This window comes from Lasioglossum baleicum, chromosome 5 (genome assembly GCF_051020765.1).
Source record: "Lasioglossum baleicum chromosome 5, iyLasBale1, whole genome shotgun sequence".
In the NCBI taxonomy this organism is placed as follows: Eukaryota; Metazoa; Arthropoda; class Insecta; order Hymenoptera; family Halictidae; genus Lasioglossum; species Lasioglossum baleicum.
In genome coordinates, this window is record NC_134933.1 from 4046104 (window position 1) to 4065474 (window position 19371).

At 36.8% G+C, this 19371-nt stretch overlaps 3 protein-coding genes across 5 annotated transcripts in view; 2 read left to right on the top strand and 1 right to left on the bottom strand.

Annotated features, from left to right (window-relative positions):
- Nucleotides 1-204: 204 nt before the first annotated feature.
- Nucleotides 205-1644, bottom strand: Eif3k (eukaryotic translation initiation factor 3 subunit K). Its single transcript, XM_076423027.1, has 4 exons — nucleotides 1428-1644; nucleotides 961-1180; nucleotides 479-698; nucleotides 205-407 (listed from the first exon to the last, which is right to left on the bottom strand). Exons 1-4 carry the CDS (start codon nucleotides 1478-1480, stop codon nucleotides 250-252), a joined length of 651 nt encoding a protein of 216 aa, XP_076279142.1. The 5' UTR covers nucleotides 1481-1644; the 3' UTR covers nucleotides 205-249.
- A 7145-nt stretch (nucleotides 1645-8789) lies between these two features.
- On the top strand, nucleotides 8790-17756 carry Gen (XPG-like endonuclease). 3 transcript variants are annotated; one of them, XM_076422976.1, is made up of 6 exons: nucleotides 8790-9067; nucleotides 9728-10004; nucleotides 10275-10561; nucleotides 10651-10812; nucleotides 10884-11049; nucleotides 11118-17756. In XM_076422976.1, the coding sequence occupies exons 1-6, from the start codon at nucleotides 8910-8912 to the stop codon at nucleotides 12225-12227; spliced, it is 2160 nt and encodes a 719-aa protein (XP_076279091.1). In that variant the 5' UTR covers nucleotides 8790-8909; the 3' UTR covers nucleotides 12228-17756. The 3 variants fall into 3 exon arrangements, with proteins under 3 accessions (XP_076279091.1, XP_076279092.1, XP_076279093.1); XM_076422977.1 differs by having other exon boundaries at nucleotides 8902-9067; nucleotides 9748-10004; XM_076422978.1 differs by having other exon boundaries at nucleotides 8929-9067; nucleotides 9711-10004.
- The window catches only part of LOC143208530 (putative G-protein coupled receptor No18), a 96803-nt gene continuing 93999 nt past the window's right edge, over nucleotides 16568-19371 (top strand). The window contains exon 1 of the mRNA XM_076422979.1: nucleotides 16568-16709. The gene's annotated coding sequence lies outside the window, so the exon portion shown is untranslated. The remainder of the gene's footprint in view (nucleotides 16710-19371) is intronic.

Below are 19371 nucleotides of genomic sequence, written 5' to 3' on the forward strand. Positions count from 1 at the left end.
ATTTTTTACAAATATTGATAAAATTTATTTAACATTTGAAATTGTGCAACATCATTTTAAATAATATACGCATATTTTTTTATGATATTTGTATGTATCGTGGAATTATATGTATAGTACAAGATATATTGTAGCGCTATAAAAAGGAAGCGGGGATCAATACAATCGAAATTATTTACATACAACGATAAATCAAAGGAAAGATTATTTCATTTTTTGTACAAAAACCGTTTATTTGAATGATAGAATTTAAAGACAAGCAGCCATTAAGCCAGCAACGTTTTCAAAATCTATATTTTCTGTAATATTTTTCGTCTTAATGTTCTCGTCTTGATTTGCGATAAAGATAATCGTTTTACTCTCTTCCTTCCATCCATATTTTTTCACCCAATGTTTCAAGGTGTTATCTGAAATTAAATTTATACAAAGTAAGCTACCGATTTATGTCATTTCTCTTCTTTGCGAAAATAGATACTACCGTCAACGCCACCAAGTAGTTGTGCCAGAAGACTCTTTTCTATCGTTTGGAATGTTATTCCCACTACATGGCAAACGAACTTCCTTATCGAATCTTGGAATCCTACAATTCTGTCACAACGATCAGACATTGAAAGGACTCTGTCCCAAAAGTGCTGAAAGTCGCACTGTTCTAAAATGTCTCCCAAATACATAATTTCATGAATGGGACTTTCTTGCATCTGTAAAAATAATTTTATTTTATACTTCATTTAATGTTTTTTTTTTATATATATATATTAAATCATTTTAAAAGCAGACTGATTTTTAGGAGATACCGATCAATTTTTAAAATGTAGCATGTTATCTATAGCGGTTACACTCATAAAATATATATTCTATAAATATAAAAAAACGGTAGCTATTTTTGTGTGTGCGTGTGTGTGGATACGTAGGAAATATATATATAACGCTAAAAACATATTTAATATGTAAATAACTTACAATTCTTTCGCTGAGAAGACATTTGCAAAGAACAAAGTCGGTGTGCGGAAGATTTGTCAGAGCCTTCAACAATATTTGACAAGTAATATCCATATTGAATCTATGCGGATTCAATTGATAGAGTTTCAAAACTGCTAGATTAGCTTCTAAATCGTATGCGTTTTCTCTCGATTGTGTTTCAACATATTTTTCGAGAGTTGCTAAATGATCTGGATTATACCTGAAATTGTATTCGTTTTACTTAATTAAAACATGTAAAAAATCAGAATTGGTGTACAATTTATAAAACATTTATAAATTGGAGAAACATTTTTTAAATATTTTATATACATAACAAAAAGTAGCTGCAAGTATACTCTACTTATTGAAAATAAGTTGATTACATAGCATAACTAATTTTTTATGATATTTACACGCATTGTAAAAAGCAAATGGGTGTGCTCAAGAATTCGACAAGTTGTACGTACCTTTCAATGCCTTTCAGCATGCCAGCCACAGTTTGGCGCATTGCTTCTGCCATTTTAATAACGCAAATTTCTCGAACTTTGCGTTGTAGTTGAATAAAAACAGATTACTGCTTTAAAATATGGTTTATAGGTTAGGAAATGGAGTGAGTGCGGTTCACGCGGTGACAGGAAATTCAGGGCTGTCAAATTTTACAAAACTTTCTTTCCACTGTAGCCAACTTGCATATATGCTGATATATGCATACTGATGCATACAGAGAGGATAAGAGCAGAGAGTATATGAGAGTGCTCACGCCCGGGTTTTGGCCGTGCCCATATAGTGCTGCCCCCTACTCTAGTACTTAGCCTGGATCAGCTCCTACATCATCTTTAGCATGGACAAGATCCTACATCATCTTTAGCATGGACAAGATCCTACATCATCTTTAGCATGGACAAGATCCTACATCATCTTTAGCATGGACAAGATCCTACATCATCTTTAGCATGGACAAGATCCTACATCATCTTTAGCCTGGATCAGATCCTACATCATCTTTAGCCTAGAACAGATCCTACATCATCTTTAGCCTGGATCAGATCCTACATCATCTTTAGACTGGATCAGATCGTACATCATCATTGGCCAGGATTAGGACATACAGTTTATATTGTTTTATATCAAATATGTAACTAATATACAAATCTCTAATAATATAAATTATATTCATAGAAGTATTTTAATTTTTCCCGAGCCTTTGTTGCAAACTCTAGTTTTAAAAAATAGAAAAGCCGGAAGATTTCGAAGAAACACAGATTTTATATCGATGTTTAAAAGCCACCATCTTGGAAATTAATTTAATGATGAAATACTTACTGTCATCAATATTGTCTCCAATTTTTTTCATATTTTTAGGCACAGTTATTATTAATTAAACCAAATTGAAAACCAATTCTTTCTACGAAAATTTAGAAGAATAACTTTAGGGTTACCCTGAAATTTTCAGAATATGTTTAATTGACACAAATCTATAAAACGTATTTTTTAAATTTTAATTATACAGGGTGATTCACGCAATTGTTACAAGTCATAACTCCGTTATTATTGCATTTACAAAAAAATGCCAAAGGAGAAAGATAAATGGTTCGAAGAGAACTACATCTGTAGGTCTTTAAATTTTTTTAGATGCAGCAGTGCATGTGCAATTAACAATTGCATCATTTCTTTAAATAGGAATGCATATTGTTTTTTACACAGATCGATTCTTCTGTTCATTCTACGTAAAAAATGATTAGGGTACACATGGCAAAAAATTATTAGATATCGAGATATTTTAAAAAAATGTCTTTATTGAAGAAGATGCTCAAACGCTTCTCCATTACATTCTAAACATTTCTTATAACGTATTTTTATTGTTTGCATAACTGCGTTTAAATTATCTGCAGTTATTGCTGAACATTCCACTATGATTCTTTCTCTCAGATTCTCTACAGAATCTATGGGGTTTGAATAAATTCTATCTTTCAAATAACCCCACAGAAAAAGTCAAGGGGACTTAAATCAGGTGCACGGGCTGGCCAACGTATTGATGTATAAACGCAGTTATGCAAACAATAAAAAAACGTTATAAGAAATGTTTAGAATGTAATGGAGAAGCGTTTGAGCATCTTCTTCAATAAAGACATTTTTTGAAAATATCTCGAGATCTAATAATTTTTTGCCGTGTGTACCCTAATCATTTTTTACGTAGGATGAACAGAAGAATCGATCTGTGTAAAAAACAATATGCATTTCTATTTAAAGAAATGATGCAATTGTTAATTGCACATGCACTGCTGCATCTAAAAAAAATCGAAAGGCCTACAGATGTAGTTCTCTTCGAACCATTTATCTTTCTCCTTTGGCATTTTTTTGTAAATGCAATAAAAACGGAGTTATCTACAATTCTGATCAATTGCAATTTTTTAAAAAACTTCTTTTCACATCCTGCAGTAAACTAATTGCTCTAGTTTCCAAAAAAAGTTCAAATCGTATAGTATATTAAAATAGTGGTAAATCTACGCTACAGACAGGGATTGGAACGGTTATGAAAATAACTGTTTAAACTGTTATTTTTCGGTTCTGATTGAAATAGTTATTAAGAACCGAAATGATGTTATGTTATAACACTTATAACTGTTACGAGAATATCGGTACTGGCTGGCAGTTCTGGCTTATATCGGTTACGGTTACGATTTTGGAGAACCGATATTATGTATTTCGGTTCAGGATTTCGGTTCCGGATTTCGGTTCTCTGTCATTCTGTATTCTATATTGTGTTCGACCTAATATTTATTATTTAAACAATTTATAAATAAATAAATATTTATAATTTATTTCTATATTTATTGTTTGAAATACCATTTCAATAATTTAAAACAATTGTTTGAATAAATAAATTTTTATAATTTGTTTCTATAGTAATTATTTGAATTGTTATTTCAATAATAATTTATTGTTAAAATAATTGTTTAAATAAATAAATTTTTATAATTTGTTTCTATATTAATTATTTGAATTGTTATTTCTCAATAATAATTTATTGTTAAAATAATTTAAATAAATAAATTTTTATAATTTGTTTCCATATTCATTATTTGAATTGTTATTTCAATAATTTATTGTTAAAATAAATAGATTTTTATAATCTATACAAATTTGTTATTTGTTTTTATTTATTTAAACAATTATTTTCACAATAAATTATTAGAATAATATAATTCACAAATAGAAAAATATATAAATTTATTTATTTAAACCAGTGTGATGAGCAACCCCCGCGGACTGCAGTGGGCCAAAAGTGAAAACATAAGAATACGCGCGGGCCGCAACCGGCAACGGACGCAATTGTTGAAAGTAACAATTGAAAATCGACGACGAAGGCCGCCTCGCCGCGCCACTGGTGGCTCATGTCGGGCGAAGTTATTTTGTTTTCTGGTTCGAAAAAAACGTCGACGTTACAAACTTGAAAGGTTGGTTTCTCAAGATAAAAGTCTGCTCTATCGCGTGGTATAGTTCGATTTTCCGGTGGACCCTAATTTTTTGAGATAAATTGAAAAATATCCTCAAAAATTGGTGCAAAAGTAGTGTCTCTTCGTCTTCAATCATTGTTTAAACATGTTTAAACAATCATAATGTATTAATATTGGATATCACTGTATTCGGGAAAGTCTACAGAATCTTTTGCTGTAAAGAACAATTCAATATCTTTTATAATAACCACAATATTTGTTTAAAGTTGAAAAATATGTTCTTTTTTCAAAGCCATGTTTTTCAAAAACTGTGCGTATAGGAGAAAAATTAAGGACAGATTCGGAATCAGCGCAAAAAACTCTATAAGAAGGACCCAACAGTATATTGAAAACAAATTTGGTGTTGGACAGTGTAATCGGTTCTCCAGAACCGTTAGGCCTGTTGCACAGTCGAGCGCAATTTTCCGGTCTCAAATACGTTCTAAAATTCTAAAAAAAATGTTACATATTTTGGATCCTAAGACGCATTTTATAGAATTTTTTCAGATTTTTTGGTTGCAAACTGTGGTCGTAAATAATGAAAAACCCCCCAAAAATCGGAAAAATATAGATTTCTAGAAAATATGAAAACATGCTTTTTACTGTTTGGTTCCTCGATAAAGTACTACAGCAGGCAGTGTCGTCAATTTTTTTCAGATTTTTTTATTGTGGGACATCATTGTAAAAATTTTTTCGACGTTTCTGCTGTGAGGAGGAAAGTTATACTTATTGATTTTACCGCGGGTGTATATTAAGTAATTTTTAACGTTATTACATGTTATTATACATTACAAAACGCAATTGTTTGACCTAAGAAATGCGATTTAATAGAAAGAAGAATTGTGTTCTGTGCGCGATATATGTACATACTGTGACTCGCAAAAATTTTCGGACGCTCTAAAAATGATAACTTTTTTAATATTATACTATACGATTTGAACTTTTTGGGAAGCTAGAACAATTAGTTTAGTACAGGATGTGAAAATAATTTTTTTAAAAATAGTAACTGATCGGAATTGTAGAAAAAATGAGAGACACTTGGGGAAACTAAAACACCTGGCAGACGACTGTGAAGGGGTAGAAAGAATTAACATAGGTATAGAAAAGATAGTACAGGAGAAAAGAGTGGGAGAAATTGTAGAATGGGTTAGGAGTATAGAGAAAAAAAGGAAAGAATTAATCACAAGGGATAATCAAGAGAGAGGCAGGATTAGCGGGGAGACATTGGGATAGATCACATAGACAATAAGGTATTTGATGTGGCATGGGATATGGATGGATGGGTGGAGGAACGGATGAATGGATAAATAGAGGGATGAATGGCTTCGAGAATTATAATCCATGTCCAATTTCTGGGCCACGAGGCTGAAATAAATAAATAAATACGTATTTACTTACTTACAAAAAATTGCATTTTACAACATCTTTATATGGGCCGACATTGAAAATTTAAAAAATACGTTTTGTAAATCTGTGTCAATTAAACATATTCTGAAAATTTCGTCAAAATCGGTCGACGTTGCAATGAGCTACAAACGTTTTAATATAAAATAATAATTCTTAAAAAATATTCTGTTATTTTACACCGATATACCCGACCCGACCCGTATCATGTTACAATGTTTCACTCCACTCCACGGCGACCGAAACCCTCGAGCTTCACTTCCCTTTTCTCCGTTCGTCATCATAGAATAGTGTCATATAATCGTATCTTATTTGTCAAAATTTAGTTTTCCATTTAAAATATTTTGTTGTTAAAACTCATCAATAGTTTTAAATAGTACTTGAACAATATTAAAAATGATACTGAAATATTGGAATATTACAATTTGGAATGAAGGGTCTAGCCGGACGAGGTAGTCCTCCGAATTATTTAAACAGCCGTTGCGCCATTCAATTTTCGGTCAATTTTTCCCATTTACTTGCATTAATTTAATCATATAATTGCATTTAATTGAAATTGATAATTGAGATTTTTTCCCGATTTTTTGGTTCAAAATGTTAATTACACAAACTGAAAAACACGCAAAAATTCGACAAATGCAGATTTATTTGAGAAACTGAAAAGTAGCATTGATCATATTTTTAGACTAGCAACATACCAGAACTTTTTTTACGACAGCGCGTAAACGACAAAGAGGGACTTTTCAATGACTCCAAGAAAAATGATAAACTTAATGACTCCGAGAAAAATAAAGAACTTAATGACACTGAGGAAAATGAAAAATTTAATAACTCCAAGAAAAATGGAAACTTCAATGACTCTATGAAAAAACTTGACGGCACTGAGGAAAATGAAAAATTTAATAACTCCAAGAAAAATGGAAAACTTAATGACTTTGAAAAAAATAAAGAACTTACTGACTCTGAGGAAAATGAAAAATTTAATAATATCCCAGTTAACAAGCAGTCTTCAATGCCTCTTAAAAATGCAATTAATCATGTAGGGATTGATCAGGTGTTTCTCGCTATATTAAAAAATATTTACAAATCCTTTGACAAATTCTGCTTTGTGGCGTCAGGATACTGCTTTCGACATTCCATCACAGTTTGTATAGTATACATATATTATTTCTCCTCTTTGTTTCTAGATAAAATTTTATTATGATCCTCCATTAGTTTAACGCCCCGTTCAGCGGTATCATTGACCACCTTCAGTCCATGTTTCAGTCAGACTACTTATTACTCATAACAACTTCTTTTTCCGATATTAGAACTATTTTTACCACGTTTTTATTAGCTCGCTTTCTTGTTCTTCTGTAGATTGGAGCGTATTAATGAATTTATTTATATATAATATCTCTGTCAGTTATGTATACATATATGAAAAAACTCTTCAAACAAAAGTTGTAGTATATGTATAAGGAGGTGGATATAGTATCAAAGAAAAAAAATTTTTTCAAAGTCATTATTTAAAGTTTTCAAGGTCACGGATGTTTTTTCTATCAACAACTGTTTATGCTATATATGGATTCTTAAAGAGAAAAAAGACAAATTCAACGATATATCATAACGTCTATTTATGTCATGATTTAAAAAATTCTCATTTTCCATTAAAAACTCATTTTCCCATGATCCAAACGGCCCCAAAATTTTTCCAGACCATTTTCTCAACATTTGTCACAATTCTGGTTTACGGGACCAAAAAAATTTCATGGTCGAAAAATAAGGTCCACCTTAATGTTGCATATACGTAAATTACGAGAAGCAGTAAAGAGTGCTTAACGTCGAAGAAGAAAATCCGGGTAACTAAAACTTAATATGTACTACATTCCACGTTATTAGAATAATTGTAGTTTAATTATGATATATTTTAAAATTGATATAATTATATCAACATTTTTTATTTACACCTAAAAACGCCACTGTCTCGGAAGGAAATGGACATTCGAGAGAAGCAATGAAATTAGAGCATCATTGCGAAAAAAATGAGTTTGCAATAACCTCAATATACATTTTATGAAATTCTATTATAATTATAGTTATGATTGTATTTTTTAATAAATAAACTTGTGTATGCTAGTATAAAATCAATTTATATATATTATACAATTTATTTTATTATTTGTTTGACAACTAATAAATCTACCAATTGATTCATAAACTAAAAAATACTTCCTGCATTTTCGTATTCTCCAATCAGTCCAAATAAATACCATCAACCTGTTCTCGATCATATACCAATTTTTATTAATGCAATTATGACAGTAACAAAACGTTTCTATTTAAAATGAATACATATTTTGAACATAGTTTTTACATTTTTAATTTTTTGGAAGGTTAAAAAATGTAATTAAAAAAGTAATGAAAAATAAAAATTAAAAAAAAATCCCCGCTGCACGGGGACTCGAATGCTAGCTCCAGATTGCGATTCATACGCTCGACGGCTCGACAGCCGAATTTCAGTTTCGCTTCCGCCGTAAAGCAATAGAACATGGCAACATGGCAAGTGCTAAAAATAGATTGTGGCTGGCATAAGCGCACAAGCAGCGCACACGGATATAGTAAAGGTACGTTGGTGAGTGTAGCGCGCGGGCGCGTTGCTAACACGATACAGTGTCTTCTGTGGTGGCCTCTGGTGGCCTCCTGTTCCTCACTCCAGTCAGAATATATCCTAGAGGGCGTAAGAGAAATATTCGAGCGACACAGATGTCGTCAGATGTGCTAACAGTAAAGTGGGTTCTGTTTCTTGCTAAAGATGATGTAGGTTCTGTTCCATGCTAAAGATGATGTAGGAGCTGTTCCAGGCTAAACATGATGTGGAGACAAAAGCGGCACGGCCAAAACCCGGGCGTGAGCACTCTCATATACTCTCTGCTCATATCCTCTCTGATGCATATATGCCGAAAAATCACTAGACTAACTTCGTCCAATTGTAATTAGATGGTGTTAGATGGTGTCAGCGCGTGCGTAATAGCCGCAATAGTTTACAAAATTTGATTCAAAGCGAAAATGGGTGTCAAAGATCTTTGGAATATTCTGTCACCTTTATGCGAAAGGAAGCCGTTGTTTGAACTCCAAGGGAAGACAATAGCTATCGACCTGAGTTGTTGGGTCGTAGACAGCCAGACAGTCGCTGACAATGCTGCTCAGCCAAAAATGTATCTCAGGTTTGTTGACAACAATTTCTCCGAGTCATTTAACCCTTATGTAGCCAACCGAAATATATAGATTATTTAAAACCTTTTGTATTTAACATATTTGTACGAATTTTCATTTTAGCACTATAAATTAATATACAATGTGTCTGTGTAATATATTTGACTGTTTTCATTCTATTACTTTCATTATGGAACATAAATACTCGATAACATTTGACATAGTGAGCATATCTTCGAATATCTTAGCACCGGTAAGTTGTAGGACTTTTATACTCAGAATACGCCAATCTATCGAAATAGAGCATAAAAAATTGGAAATTCCATTTAAAAACACGAAGGTGATTTCTATATCTTCTATACGCCTCCAGTTGCAAGAATACTACATATTTATACCATAATATAATAAATAAAAAATAATAAACAATTAATAAAAATAAAAATCAAATAAACAACATATTCAAGTGGACAGAGCTCATGGGACATACTGTATTAGCGAGTACAGAATGGACAATCTTTGAAATTTTGTAATATCTTTAGAGGAACATTAAGAAATTGTTGAAAGAAATGCAGTAAATGGGTACCCGGGTATCTGGTTGGCTACACAAGGGTTAAATTAGATTGCGTTCTATTTAAACTGAACAATACCGTACAGGTGAACATCGGTTACAGGAACTTGTACTTCCGAACAGCATTCCTGCTTCTACAAGGAATATCGCCAGTTTTTGTATTAGAGGGGAAAGCGCCCGCTTTGAAGCACAACACTATTGCAAAAAGGAACGATGCTCGTAACGGATTCAGAGAAAGGAAAGTCACTCAAAAGGGAGGAAGATCACAATTCAATAGAATTTTAAAAGAGTGCAAGGAAATGCTTAAGCTTATGGGATTGGCTTGCGTGCAGGGAGATGGAGAAGCTGAAGCAATGTGTGCTTACCTGAACCAGGATGGAGTACGTATGCATTTCTGTGGACTGAGCTGAACAGATTCGCGGTACTGCTAACTAAATACCTTTGCGGTTCAGTTTCTATGTTACGTTAAAGAAAACATTTGACAATTATATAATTTCTAATTCAATTCCTGTTTCCCAATGATTCGCTATTTAGCAGCATGTGTTTTTGATTTACAAGCAAAATTACCTGCTTATTTAAAATACGACAGAACTTTCCCTCCAACCTAATAATTATCCAACCTAATTAACTTGCCTTATTTTATTTTGCAGCTTGTCGATGGGTGCATAAGTCAAGACAGCGATTGTTTCCTGTATGGAGCGAAAGTCGTGTACAGGAATTTCTGTACGAGTGCTCAAGGGAACAGGGGTGGTACAGGAGGTGCCGTGGACGAGTACAGCCTAGAAAAGATAGAACGCTTGCTGGATTTGGACAGAAATAAAATGATAGCATTGGCTTTATTGTGCGGATGCGATTATAACGACGGATTAAACGGGGTCGGCAAAGAAGCTGCTTTAAAACTGTTTAAAATTGTAGAGGACGAGGATATTCTTGAAAGGTATGCACGGTGGCTGAATAAATGTAGAAGAGATTTTGAAAAAACTGTATCTCGTGATGATATATGTATAACGGATGTTATCATTGCAGAATAAAAAGATGGAGAACAGACGATGGTTTCGATCGTAGAGAAGCGGAACTACAAAATACGAATCTGTGCACCTCCTGCGGTCATAGCGGTAAAGTACAGAAGCATGCTAGATCAGGTTGTACAGATTGCGGTACTGTCGTAAAGTGCCATGATTCTTATAAGTAAGCAGTTACTTATTTCGCGCGAGTTGGTTAAAGGTAAGTGTAACAGTTCCTTCGACGTATTCTTTCAGAGAACAGAGAGCGTTAGTATTAAATGAAATCACTATACGAAAGAAAGCTCTTCTCGTAGAGGATTTTCCTGATCAAGGGTTGCTAGACGAATTCTTGATTAGAAAAGACTCGGTGCCCCCAAAAGTGGACCTCCAGTGGAAACAACCCGATATCGCTAAAATGATCGTAAGTTTCTCGATAGAAAACTATATTCTAAGTATTTTCATCGAACTGACGAGTTCCCGTGCAATTAGGATTTTATGGAGAGACATTTAACTTGGGTGCCGCAATACGCATTCGAAAAAGTATTCCCTTTGGTAACGCGTTGGCAATTGCTGCATTTGCCGAACGTTCCCCACGAAGATCGACTGTCGATGCCTGACTTATTCTTGCCCGATGCGGTGAAAAAAATTCGAAACATAAGATCTGTCGCGAGCTACGAAATCATTTGGAAGAACGATCATAGCGTTGTGGAGAGATTGCGAGAATGCATCTCGTATGAGGAAGAGGACAATGATAATGTCGACGCTTTAGCCGAGTTGACCAGCATCGAACCGCAAGCCATGGTGTCGAAATGTTATCCGGAATTGGTTGAAGCGTTTGAGAACGCGAGGAGCATGAAAGCGAAAAAGCGACCTACCAAAAAGAAGGCAGAAAACGCGAATGCCGGGGACACGGAGAAAAAGACAAAGGGAAGGAAAGGTAAAAAGAAAACCGTCAAGGGTTCCGAGGACATCATGAAGAACAGAAAGATCGATGAATTCATTTCGAAAGATCCTGTTGTATCGTTGGAGCAGTCATTCGACCGATTGAGCATTACGCCGAAAAGATGCAAAAAGGGGACGAGGTCACAGAGAGTGCAAACTGATAATGACAATAATGCAACGAAACGCGGTCCTCAGTTTGATAAGGTTTTAAGATTAGAGAAAGTCAATTCGAAATTGAACGGCACGTTGGATCAAATGTTTAATGAACTTTCGCCGGATGATTTCGTCAGCGACAACGACGATCATGACTTAAACATGACGGAAATCATTGATAACATATGCAGGAAGAAAAATGTGTTTGAGTTTGGTGGTATGTCCACGAGCGGAATCAATTTCGATATGGTCAGTATTAGAGACCGTGATACATTTGATCGAGAAATTAACGCAGAAACAGAGTCTAATGAGTATCGCGAAAATATTGAAAATTGCGATCAGACTGTCGACGAATTCGCGAACATAAGCGAATCTTACGTGCCGCTTAATCAAAGATTGTTAACGCATGATTATAGAGGCGGTAAAGTTTCGATAGACACGAATAAAAAATTTAGTTTGGGATTTGATGATCTCATGAACGACACGGATCCAGAAAACAAATGATTCACTGTGTAGGTACAATAAAAGAAATGTATTGTGCAGAAAACAATATCAAGATCAAGTTATCCGTAGCCACGGTGTGTACATATATTTTAAACAATTGTTATAAACATGTTACATTGTACAGACTATCGTATATCATTTTAAACGAATGTTTTTACTACTTTTATAATAAAAATGAAACTAAACTAAATTTTATTTATGAGAATCTATATTTACGATCACCTCGCCTGTATTATTACATATACATCGGAACCCCGAGGTATTACGAGATTAGGCATCTCTGTTTGGAAAATAAACCATAAATAAGAATTTTTCCAATAATCTGTAAATTTCCTGTATACCAGAATTTTTCATTTTCCCTTGCAGCATGTGCGCTAATGCAAGCTGACGTGCCACTACAATTTTTTCCAAAGTCGTAGCATTTGGTTGGTGTGATTATGGAGCGCATCGGGTTCGTTTAGTATGCGCAAATTTATAGCGCGTTAGTTATTATCGCACATTGTTCACATTATAAATAAAAGGTGTTTATGGTATTTATGGTATGTCGCAAGAGAATTCGACGCTTTTGTAGCGTGCCGCGACACGGAAGGGTGTAATTCGCCGGAGCTACGAAAATACATGATTTACTGGAAATAGAAATCTGGTGTACATTATACCGATTAGTATACTGTTCCTTTGGTTGCAGTTGTTCTACAGGAATAGCGCCAAGTTAGAGCATAATTTCAGGGAAGTGTAAAATCTGCGACGATAAAAGTTACGTTACTCCCAAGAATTCGCTGGGTCCCGGTCACACTTTCTTCACTTATTAAACGCTATAGTAGTCGCAAACAAGACTCGCGAATTTTTTAACCTTTTCATCCTACAAACAGGATATTTCGGGGCTCACTCATTCGTTCGTGACGTGTCTCGTCGTTTATACGTAGATAAATACAAAATACACTTTTCTCGTTCAGCAAGTCCTGCTATAATACAAAAAATGTCCAGTTTCATAGATGACAGAGTTAGATTAGAGTTACATTGGACATCAAGAAAATAAAATTAAAAAATACAATTTCGAAGGGATGAAAATACATTTGCCCGATTATTTAATTAATTATTTGAAGCTGGGAGAAGAATCTACGCGGCAATTTCGTACATTTTTAATACGAGATCAGGTCGCGTGAGCAAATTCCAAAAAGATTTGTTTAAATAACACGCCAGTGACTAGAATTTTTGTTTCTTTCTTTTTTCCAATGAAATATTTATTTTCCACCCGCTCGTTTGTATCTGTTTAGGATTGAATCATCCTAGTGTTCCAAGCTGAACGGGCTCGCCCTCCGACTTTCATTATGAATGTACGACCCGTAGAGTTTGAATCGATCTTCATGGTTTTCCATTTGCTAGAAAGTATTGAAATACGGATTACCGTCAACCAGCGCAGCGGTGCGGGAACCGTGCAATGAAACGTACAATCTGAAAATAATATTACATTGGGACACGTGTAATGTTGAACGCTAATTGCTGCTATCAAATGGTACCGTATGCGTAATTGAAAGATCTGCACTGTAATATTACACTGGCGATCAATATATGGAAGGATTAATAAATCTTTCCGTGAAAAACTGTTGACGTTCAACCTGTTGTAACTTCGCGAGCAAGAAAACAACGTACCCGAGCTCATCTTAAAAAATGATGCTTGCACTCTCCACTTTCCGAAGTTTTTCCCAGGATCTTTTAGGAAATAAATGGGGAAGCCGAGACACTTGTATTTTCTCAAACATTTTATGTATTCGAACGTTTCCACAGACATTATCTACTTCTATTTTTTGTTATTACTTGAAATACCTGTTTTATTACACTTTTCGCGAAACTGCACTGTGTTTCTGTGATTTTTATTATAATGATGATACATAATACGTGCTTGGATACAAAAATGTGTATAATTCTAGTAAAAGCATCATTATAATTGTCAATAATTGTAAAATAAAAACCAGAAACCGGTCAGTTGACCGGCGCGGCACGCGGCGGTGGTAGGTTTAGCGATAATCGATAATTTCCTTGTCGATTATGGTTAAACAAATAATTTCGATTCCGCCGGCAGCCATTTTGGAATCGAAGAGAGGGACTCGTGAGATGTTTCCTGATTCCCTCAAAGCCTCTCAGAAGTTCGGCTTACATTTCATGGAATGCAAGTCGTTTGAAAGTTATGCAAGCAGTCGGGAACGTTCAGAAAACTTCCGTTCGTCTTTCGGTTTCGAGACATATGAAATTTCATGAAAATTAAATCTTCTAGTGTGCTTCAACGGCAACAAGAATTGAAATATCCCGGAAAGGCAAACCGAACTTTTTTTTTCTTCTTCTTTTTTTCGTAATAACTTCACGCTCAAGAGCGGCACGTTAATATGAAATTTCGATCTCTTAATGATTCGTTATATATATTTTGTACGAGTGGCTTTCGATAAATTAACGAAGAGATCGCGAGGTATAATTGGATAACATGTGTAGTCGATTTATATGTGGTTATTAAAGTACGAATGCTCGTTTCGCCACGGTTTTATTAAAAAATAAAGTTTCCGCTGAAACTTCCGAGGAACGGCGAATTTATGACACAGATACGTTGAAAGTTTAAGGAACAGTCACCTTCAATTTGCAGTTAAACGAAGAGAGTAAAAAAGCTTTAGAACTTGGCTCAACGATGGCGGACTTTGCATTTCCCTGAATCACGAACACTGCTACGGACTTATCCTCTCGTTCGCAATAGCGATTGACGTATCATAAATCCACGACGTTGGTACACGTCGCGAGCGTGTCTCTCTAACTGGGTTGAACACTATCTTCGTTTCCATAAAGTACACACGGCGCAGCGTGGCGCGGCGATTCAAAGTTAGACCTGTCGCATGTTACGCTGAAAATTTGAAAACAATCGAAAACGATGATTCAATTTCAATCAAAGAGCAAGGAATTACGTGAACAATTGTAACAAATTCCCAACAATATACCTGATTTCCAGGTTGCCAAAGGGTTCCTCCCTTTAGTTCGAAATCAAAGCTAAATAATTGAGGGTTTATTTAAAAATTCCTGAAAAGCAATTTCATTCGGGAGGCAACAAATTGCATCATGCCGTATGCATCCAATTCTGTTTTTACGCGAACTTCTATCACACGATTTTGATTTAACACGAATTAAACAAAAATTCGTCCTCTTTTTTCTGCGAGTTATTTGATTGAACAGGATCGATGAAAATTCTAAGAAAAGAAATTGTTGCATATTACATATTACATACCTATATGTATAATGCATTTCTAATTGAAATTTAAGGTAGCAAAAAATGACTGGTATCGCGAAGGGTTGGATCACAGGTGTGTACCTGGTAAATGACCAGAACAAAATCTTTAAAATCTCAGTAATTATGACACGAAGAATCTGAAATCCGTGATTTTGTTGTGTGTTAAATACACCGTATCTATGGTGTGAAAACAGAGCTGGATGTAATGAAACACGGCTGCTTCGAAGGAAGATTACAGAGTCGAATTTTAAACAATTTGAGTGAACAGACGTGAAATGGAATATGGTGGGGAAATGTCGCGAGTATCGTGGTGGTTGGTGCATCGATGGTGCTCGCTTCTGGGCAGAATGTGCGGACCAATAAATGGCGGACCCCTATCGCATCGATGCAAAGATTGGTTACGTGTCCGATAAGACTGTGATTTCATAGACGTGTCCGGGCATCCGCGGGTGCTACTGTTCACTGGGTGCATTCTCCACACGTAACTTACACCCCGGCGCGGCGCACACGCGTCCACACTCCACACGTGCACACACAGAGATGAACACGATGGCATAGACAGTCTACGCGTGCACAGTGTCGTCTGTATTAGAACAGGAACGTCGAGGGAGAGAGGGTCGATGGGGATGGTTACTGGGATTTTCAGTACGCGCGCGATCGCCGTGCCGAAAACACGGCTGCACCGGCGCGCATTCGGGGATGCATCTCGGTGGTGTGCTACCGCGATCGCCTCTCCAGTGCATTTCCTCGGGGAAGAGAAAAGAAATCGCGACGAAATCCTCGCCGGAAAAGTGCTACAACGTCGGAGAAACGAGATCCGTCTTCTCGAGGAGGGTGAATTTCGTCTGACAGCAGATAAAGCAAACGATGCAACACGCGCGTCGACGACAACATAACATTCCTGTACGAACTCACTGAGACAAGGTGAACTTGATAGTATAATTCGCGCACCGTTTCGCCGATCGTATAATCCGCGTTGCCGCACGATTAAACGCGACGCTGTCGTATCACGGGCCACTTGCTCAATTAGTGTGGAACAATGGTGTCGCGGGACGGGTGTAAATCAGTTTCGAGGCACGAATGACCGTGAACGGAAATCCGAGGCGATACTTTTCTAGCGCTAAAATTATGCGCGGCAGTTGAGTGTGTGCCCGAAAAATCAGCAACCCCGTCGAAAGGAATAGCGAACCGAGAGACACACGGCCCCACGGGATCAGGTATGTACGCGTGGGCGGTGCAAGTGGAAAAATTCGCGAATAAGATCAAAGCATGCCCGAGTTACTTGCACGCCGCTCCATTTCCGGCAGTTTCCGGGAACTTTTCGGCTTTTTGTTTTGGTCGTTGACACGGAGGGAACGTCCGCGGACCTCGTACCTCGAGCTCTACCGATGTTTCCGTGTGCCGCTGCCGTGTGGAAATCTGCGATCGATACGCTTTAATCTGTGCATTCGGAGGAGCTGGTCTTACGCGAATGTCCTTTGTATAATATTGTTTTCTTCTTTTTAGGTGTAGGTGTAGATTAACCCAACGGGCAGTTGGCCCGTTCACGTTAGGGACACCCTGTTTATTTTGATAAGAGTATGCACGTTTAAATATGTTTAAAGGCATGCGAAGCTATCACACGCTCGAAGCGGTTCGTGTCTCACCGAAATCTTTCAATTTTGTTGCGTCAACTATTTAATAAAATGCTAGTGTTTCCTGTATCTATGCGGTATCGGTAAAATAAATCTGCCAAATTGGCACGATGCACGGATGGAGAAGCCATTGAAGAAGGAGAAATTCTTTTGAAACATTCATTCTAGGAAAATTGTCAACGTTTTTGCACTTTGTATCGGAAATTACTGTTTGTCTAGGTCCTAGGAAAATCCCGGGTGCTCTTTGCGAACAAAAGCTCCGATTAAGTTTCGGTAATGAGTGCGCCCGCGACAAAGAGTAATAATTATCGAGTCAACATTAGAGGGTATTTTCGGCCGCATAATTCGCAGATTATAATCATCTTTCGAGAGTTCGGCCACACAGAGGAAGATCGCCGGGATAGGGAAAGATAAAACTATATGTATATCCCGGTGTGGTCAGGCATGTCTGCTGTATAGTCCTCGGCGATAAGTATTCATGGAGAGTTTAACGGCGCAGTCATAGACATATAGAGATAGACTGCGCGGCCTGAACGAAGCGCTGAAGTCCACAATGGCGGCGTGCGAGAGAGAGAGAGCATTAGCCGGGGTCCATAGCGCTCTCTTTCTAATTGATGTGTCGACACATCATATAGAAAGAGAGCGCTATGGACCCCGGCTAATGCTCTCTCTCTCACTCTTTGTACCGCGCGCCGCCATTGTGGGCTTCAACTCGCCCATAAGACGGCGCAGTCTATCTCTATATGTCTATGGGCGCAGTATAATGCGTTGTTTTCTGGCGCGGCGCCAGTGGCACTCGGTGACATTGCGCTGATAAAAGAAATCTCGACGTTATCAGAAGGCGTACCAATGTCAGTGAACGGGAGGAGGACACTTTCGCCGAGGAATCGCGGACCGAAAACTCGCGGCCATTGTTATCTGCCGCGACCGTTGGCAGATTTTTGGAAAAAGGAAGCCCGGCGCGCTGTTACCGTTACCGAGGATAACGGATAAGTGGTAATGGCCGATTCGCCGCAGCACCGTCATTTTTTCTTATCCTCAACTGTCGCTCGCAAGCACTGCTATCCAATTCTACTTGATCCTCCTCCGCGTTCTACCGGTGGAGTATAACGAGCGACGATTCTCGCGCGATCTCGGTCGCGTGCAAAAATAATTGCGGTTTTTCTTCCGTTTTATTTTAAAACGTCAGTCGAGTAATCGATAGCACACACTTTAAACTTTAAACCAGAATCAGTTTTTCTGCCGAGCTAGACGGATTAGTTTAGTTTAGTTTAGTTTAGCTTATTTTCAGCCTCTGTTGATACATGAGAGGCATAACAATCAGTAATATGTACTCTAGTTGTAATCCTAAGAGATAAGATACATTTATTAATACAGGTCGAACATATGGGGTGGGTGGCGCAATTGAAATGATTTGGCCGTGGGCAAACAACGCTGGAACAATGTGTGAAGATATTGAATTCTGTTTCCATTTTCGCCGGACTTGAATTTCAACGATGCACCGTTGTGTACACTTAATTTAGCATCTCGACGGATCGAAAAACTCGCTGTTCGATCAGAACCGTTTCGCAATGAGTCGCAATGGAACGAAGTGGTCGAACCAAGCATACTTCAAGGCGGGATTATTAACCTTTAACTGCCCGCGCCCTGAATTTTCACTTAAGTACTCGCGCGGTGTATTTTGTACACCATATGTATCACTGTGTGATTAAGTACATATATCATTGTATTAGTACACGAAAATACATTGTCTTGATGAATTATGATATTTATTGAGAAAATAACGATAAATGAATATAATAATTGTTAATAAAAAAGAAAATCTGGTGACATTTATTTCACATTCGCTTTATTCGCTGCTCTGTTCGCAGATCTTGCACGAATCGCATGTAATAACGGTGGTCATATGTTGTTTACATACTGATCTCTTGCAACTGCCGCAGATGATAGTGGTTACTCGATTCTTCTTCCTACCGCAGATAAAACATCTCGCTCGTATCAAAATACCTGCCAAAGCTAGTGGCGGCTCCTCTTCATTTCCTTCTTCTATACGAATGAATACACGGAAACAGCAGTTCAACGTGCCGCCACCAAAACAATACTTCGTGTGTATTTTGTGGATACATTGGGCGTAGGTTACATGAAGCGGCAGTGGTGGCGGAAGTCGCACTGTGATGGGACAGCATTTTTTGAAATAATGGTGTACTTTTTACACCAGCGCGGGTAGTTAAAGGTTAAATTATTT

Excerpts from the sequence above, each read along its gene's own strand:
- Eif3k (XM_076423027.1), bottom strand. The coding sequence starts at position 1,480 with ATGGCAGAAGCAATGCGCCAAACTGTGGCTGGCATGCTGAAAGGCATT. Across the intron at positions 1,181-1,427 it reads ATGCTGAAAGGCATTGAAAG|GTATAATCCAGATCATTTAG; the intron begins GTACGTACAACT and ends ATACAATTTCAG. Across the intron at positions 699-960 it reads GTCTTCTCAGCGAAAGAATT|ATGCAAGAAAGTCCCATTCA; the intron begins GTAAGTTATTTA and ends TTATTTTTACAG.
- Gen (XM_076422976.1), top strand. The coding sequence starts at position 8,910 with ATGGGTGTCAAAGATCTTTGGAATATTCTGTCACCTTTATGCGAAAGG. Across the intron at positions 9,068-9,727 it reads CAGCCAAAAATGTATCTCAG|GAACTTGTACTTCCGAACAG; the intron begins GTTTGTTGACAA and ends CATCGGTTACAG. Across the intron at positions 10,562-10,650 it reads GACGAGGATATTCTTGAAAG|AATAAAAAGATGGAGAACAG; the intron begins GTATGCACGGTG and ends TTATCATTGCAG.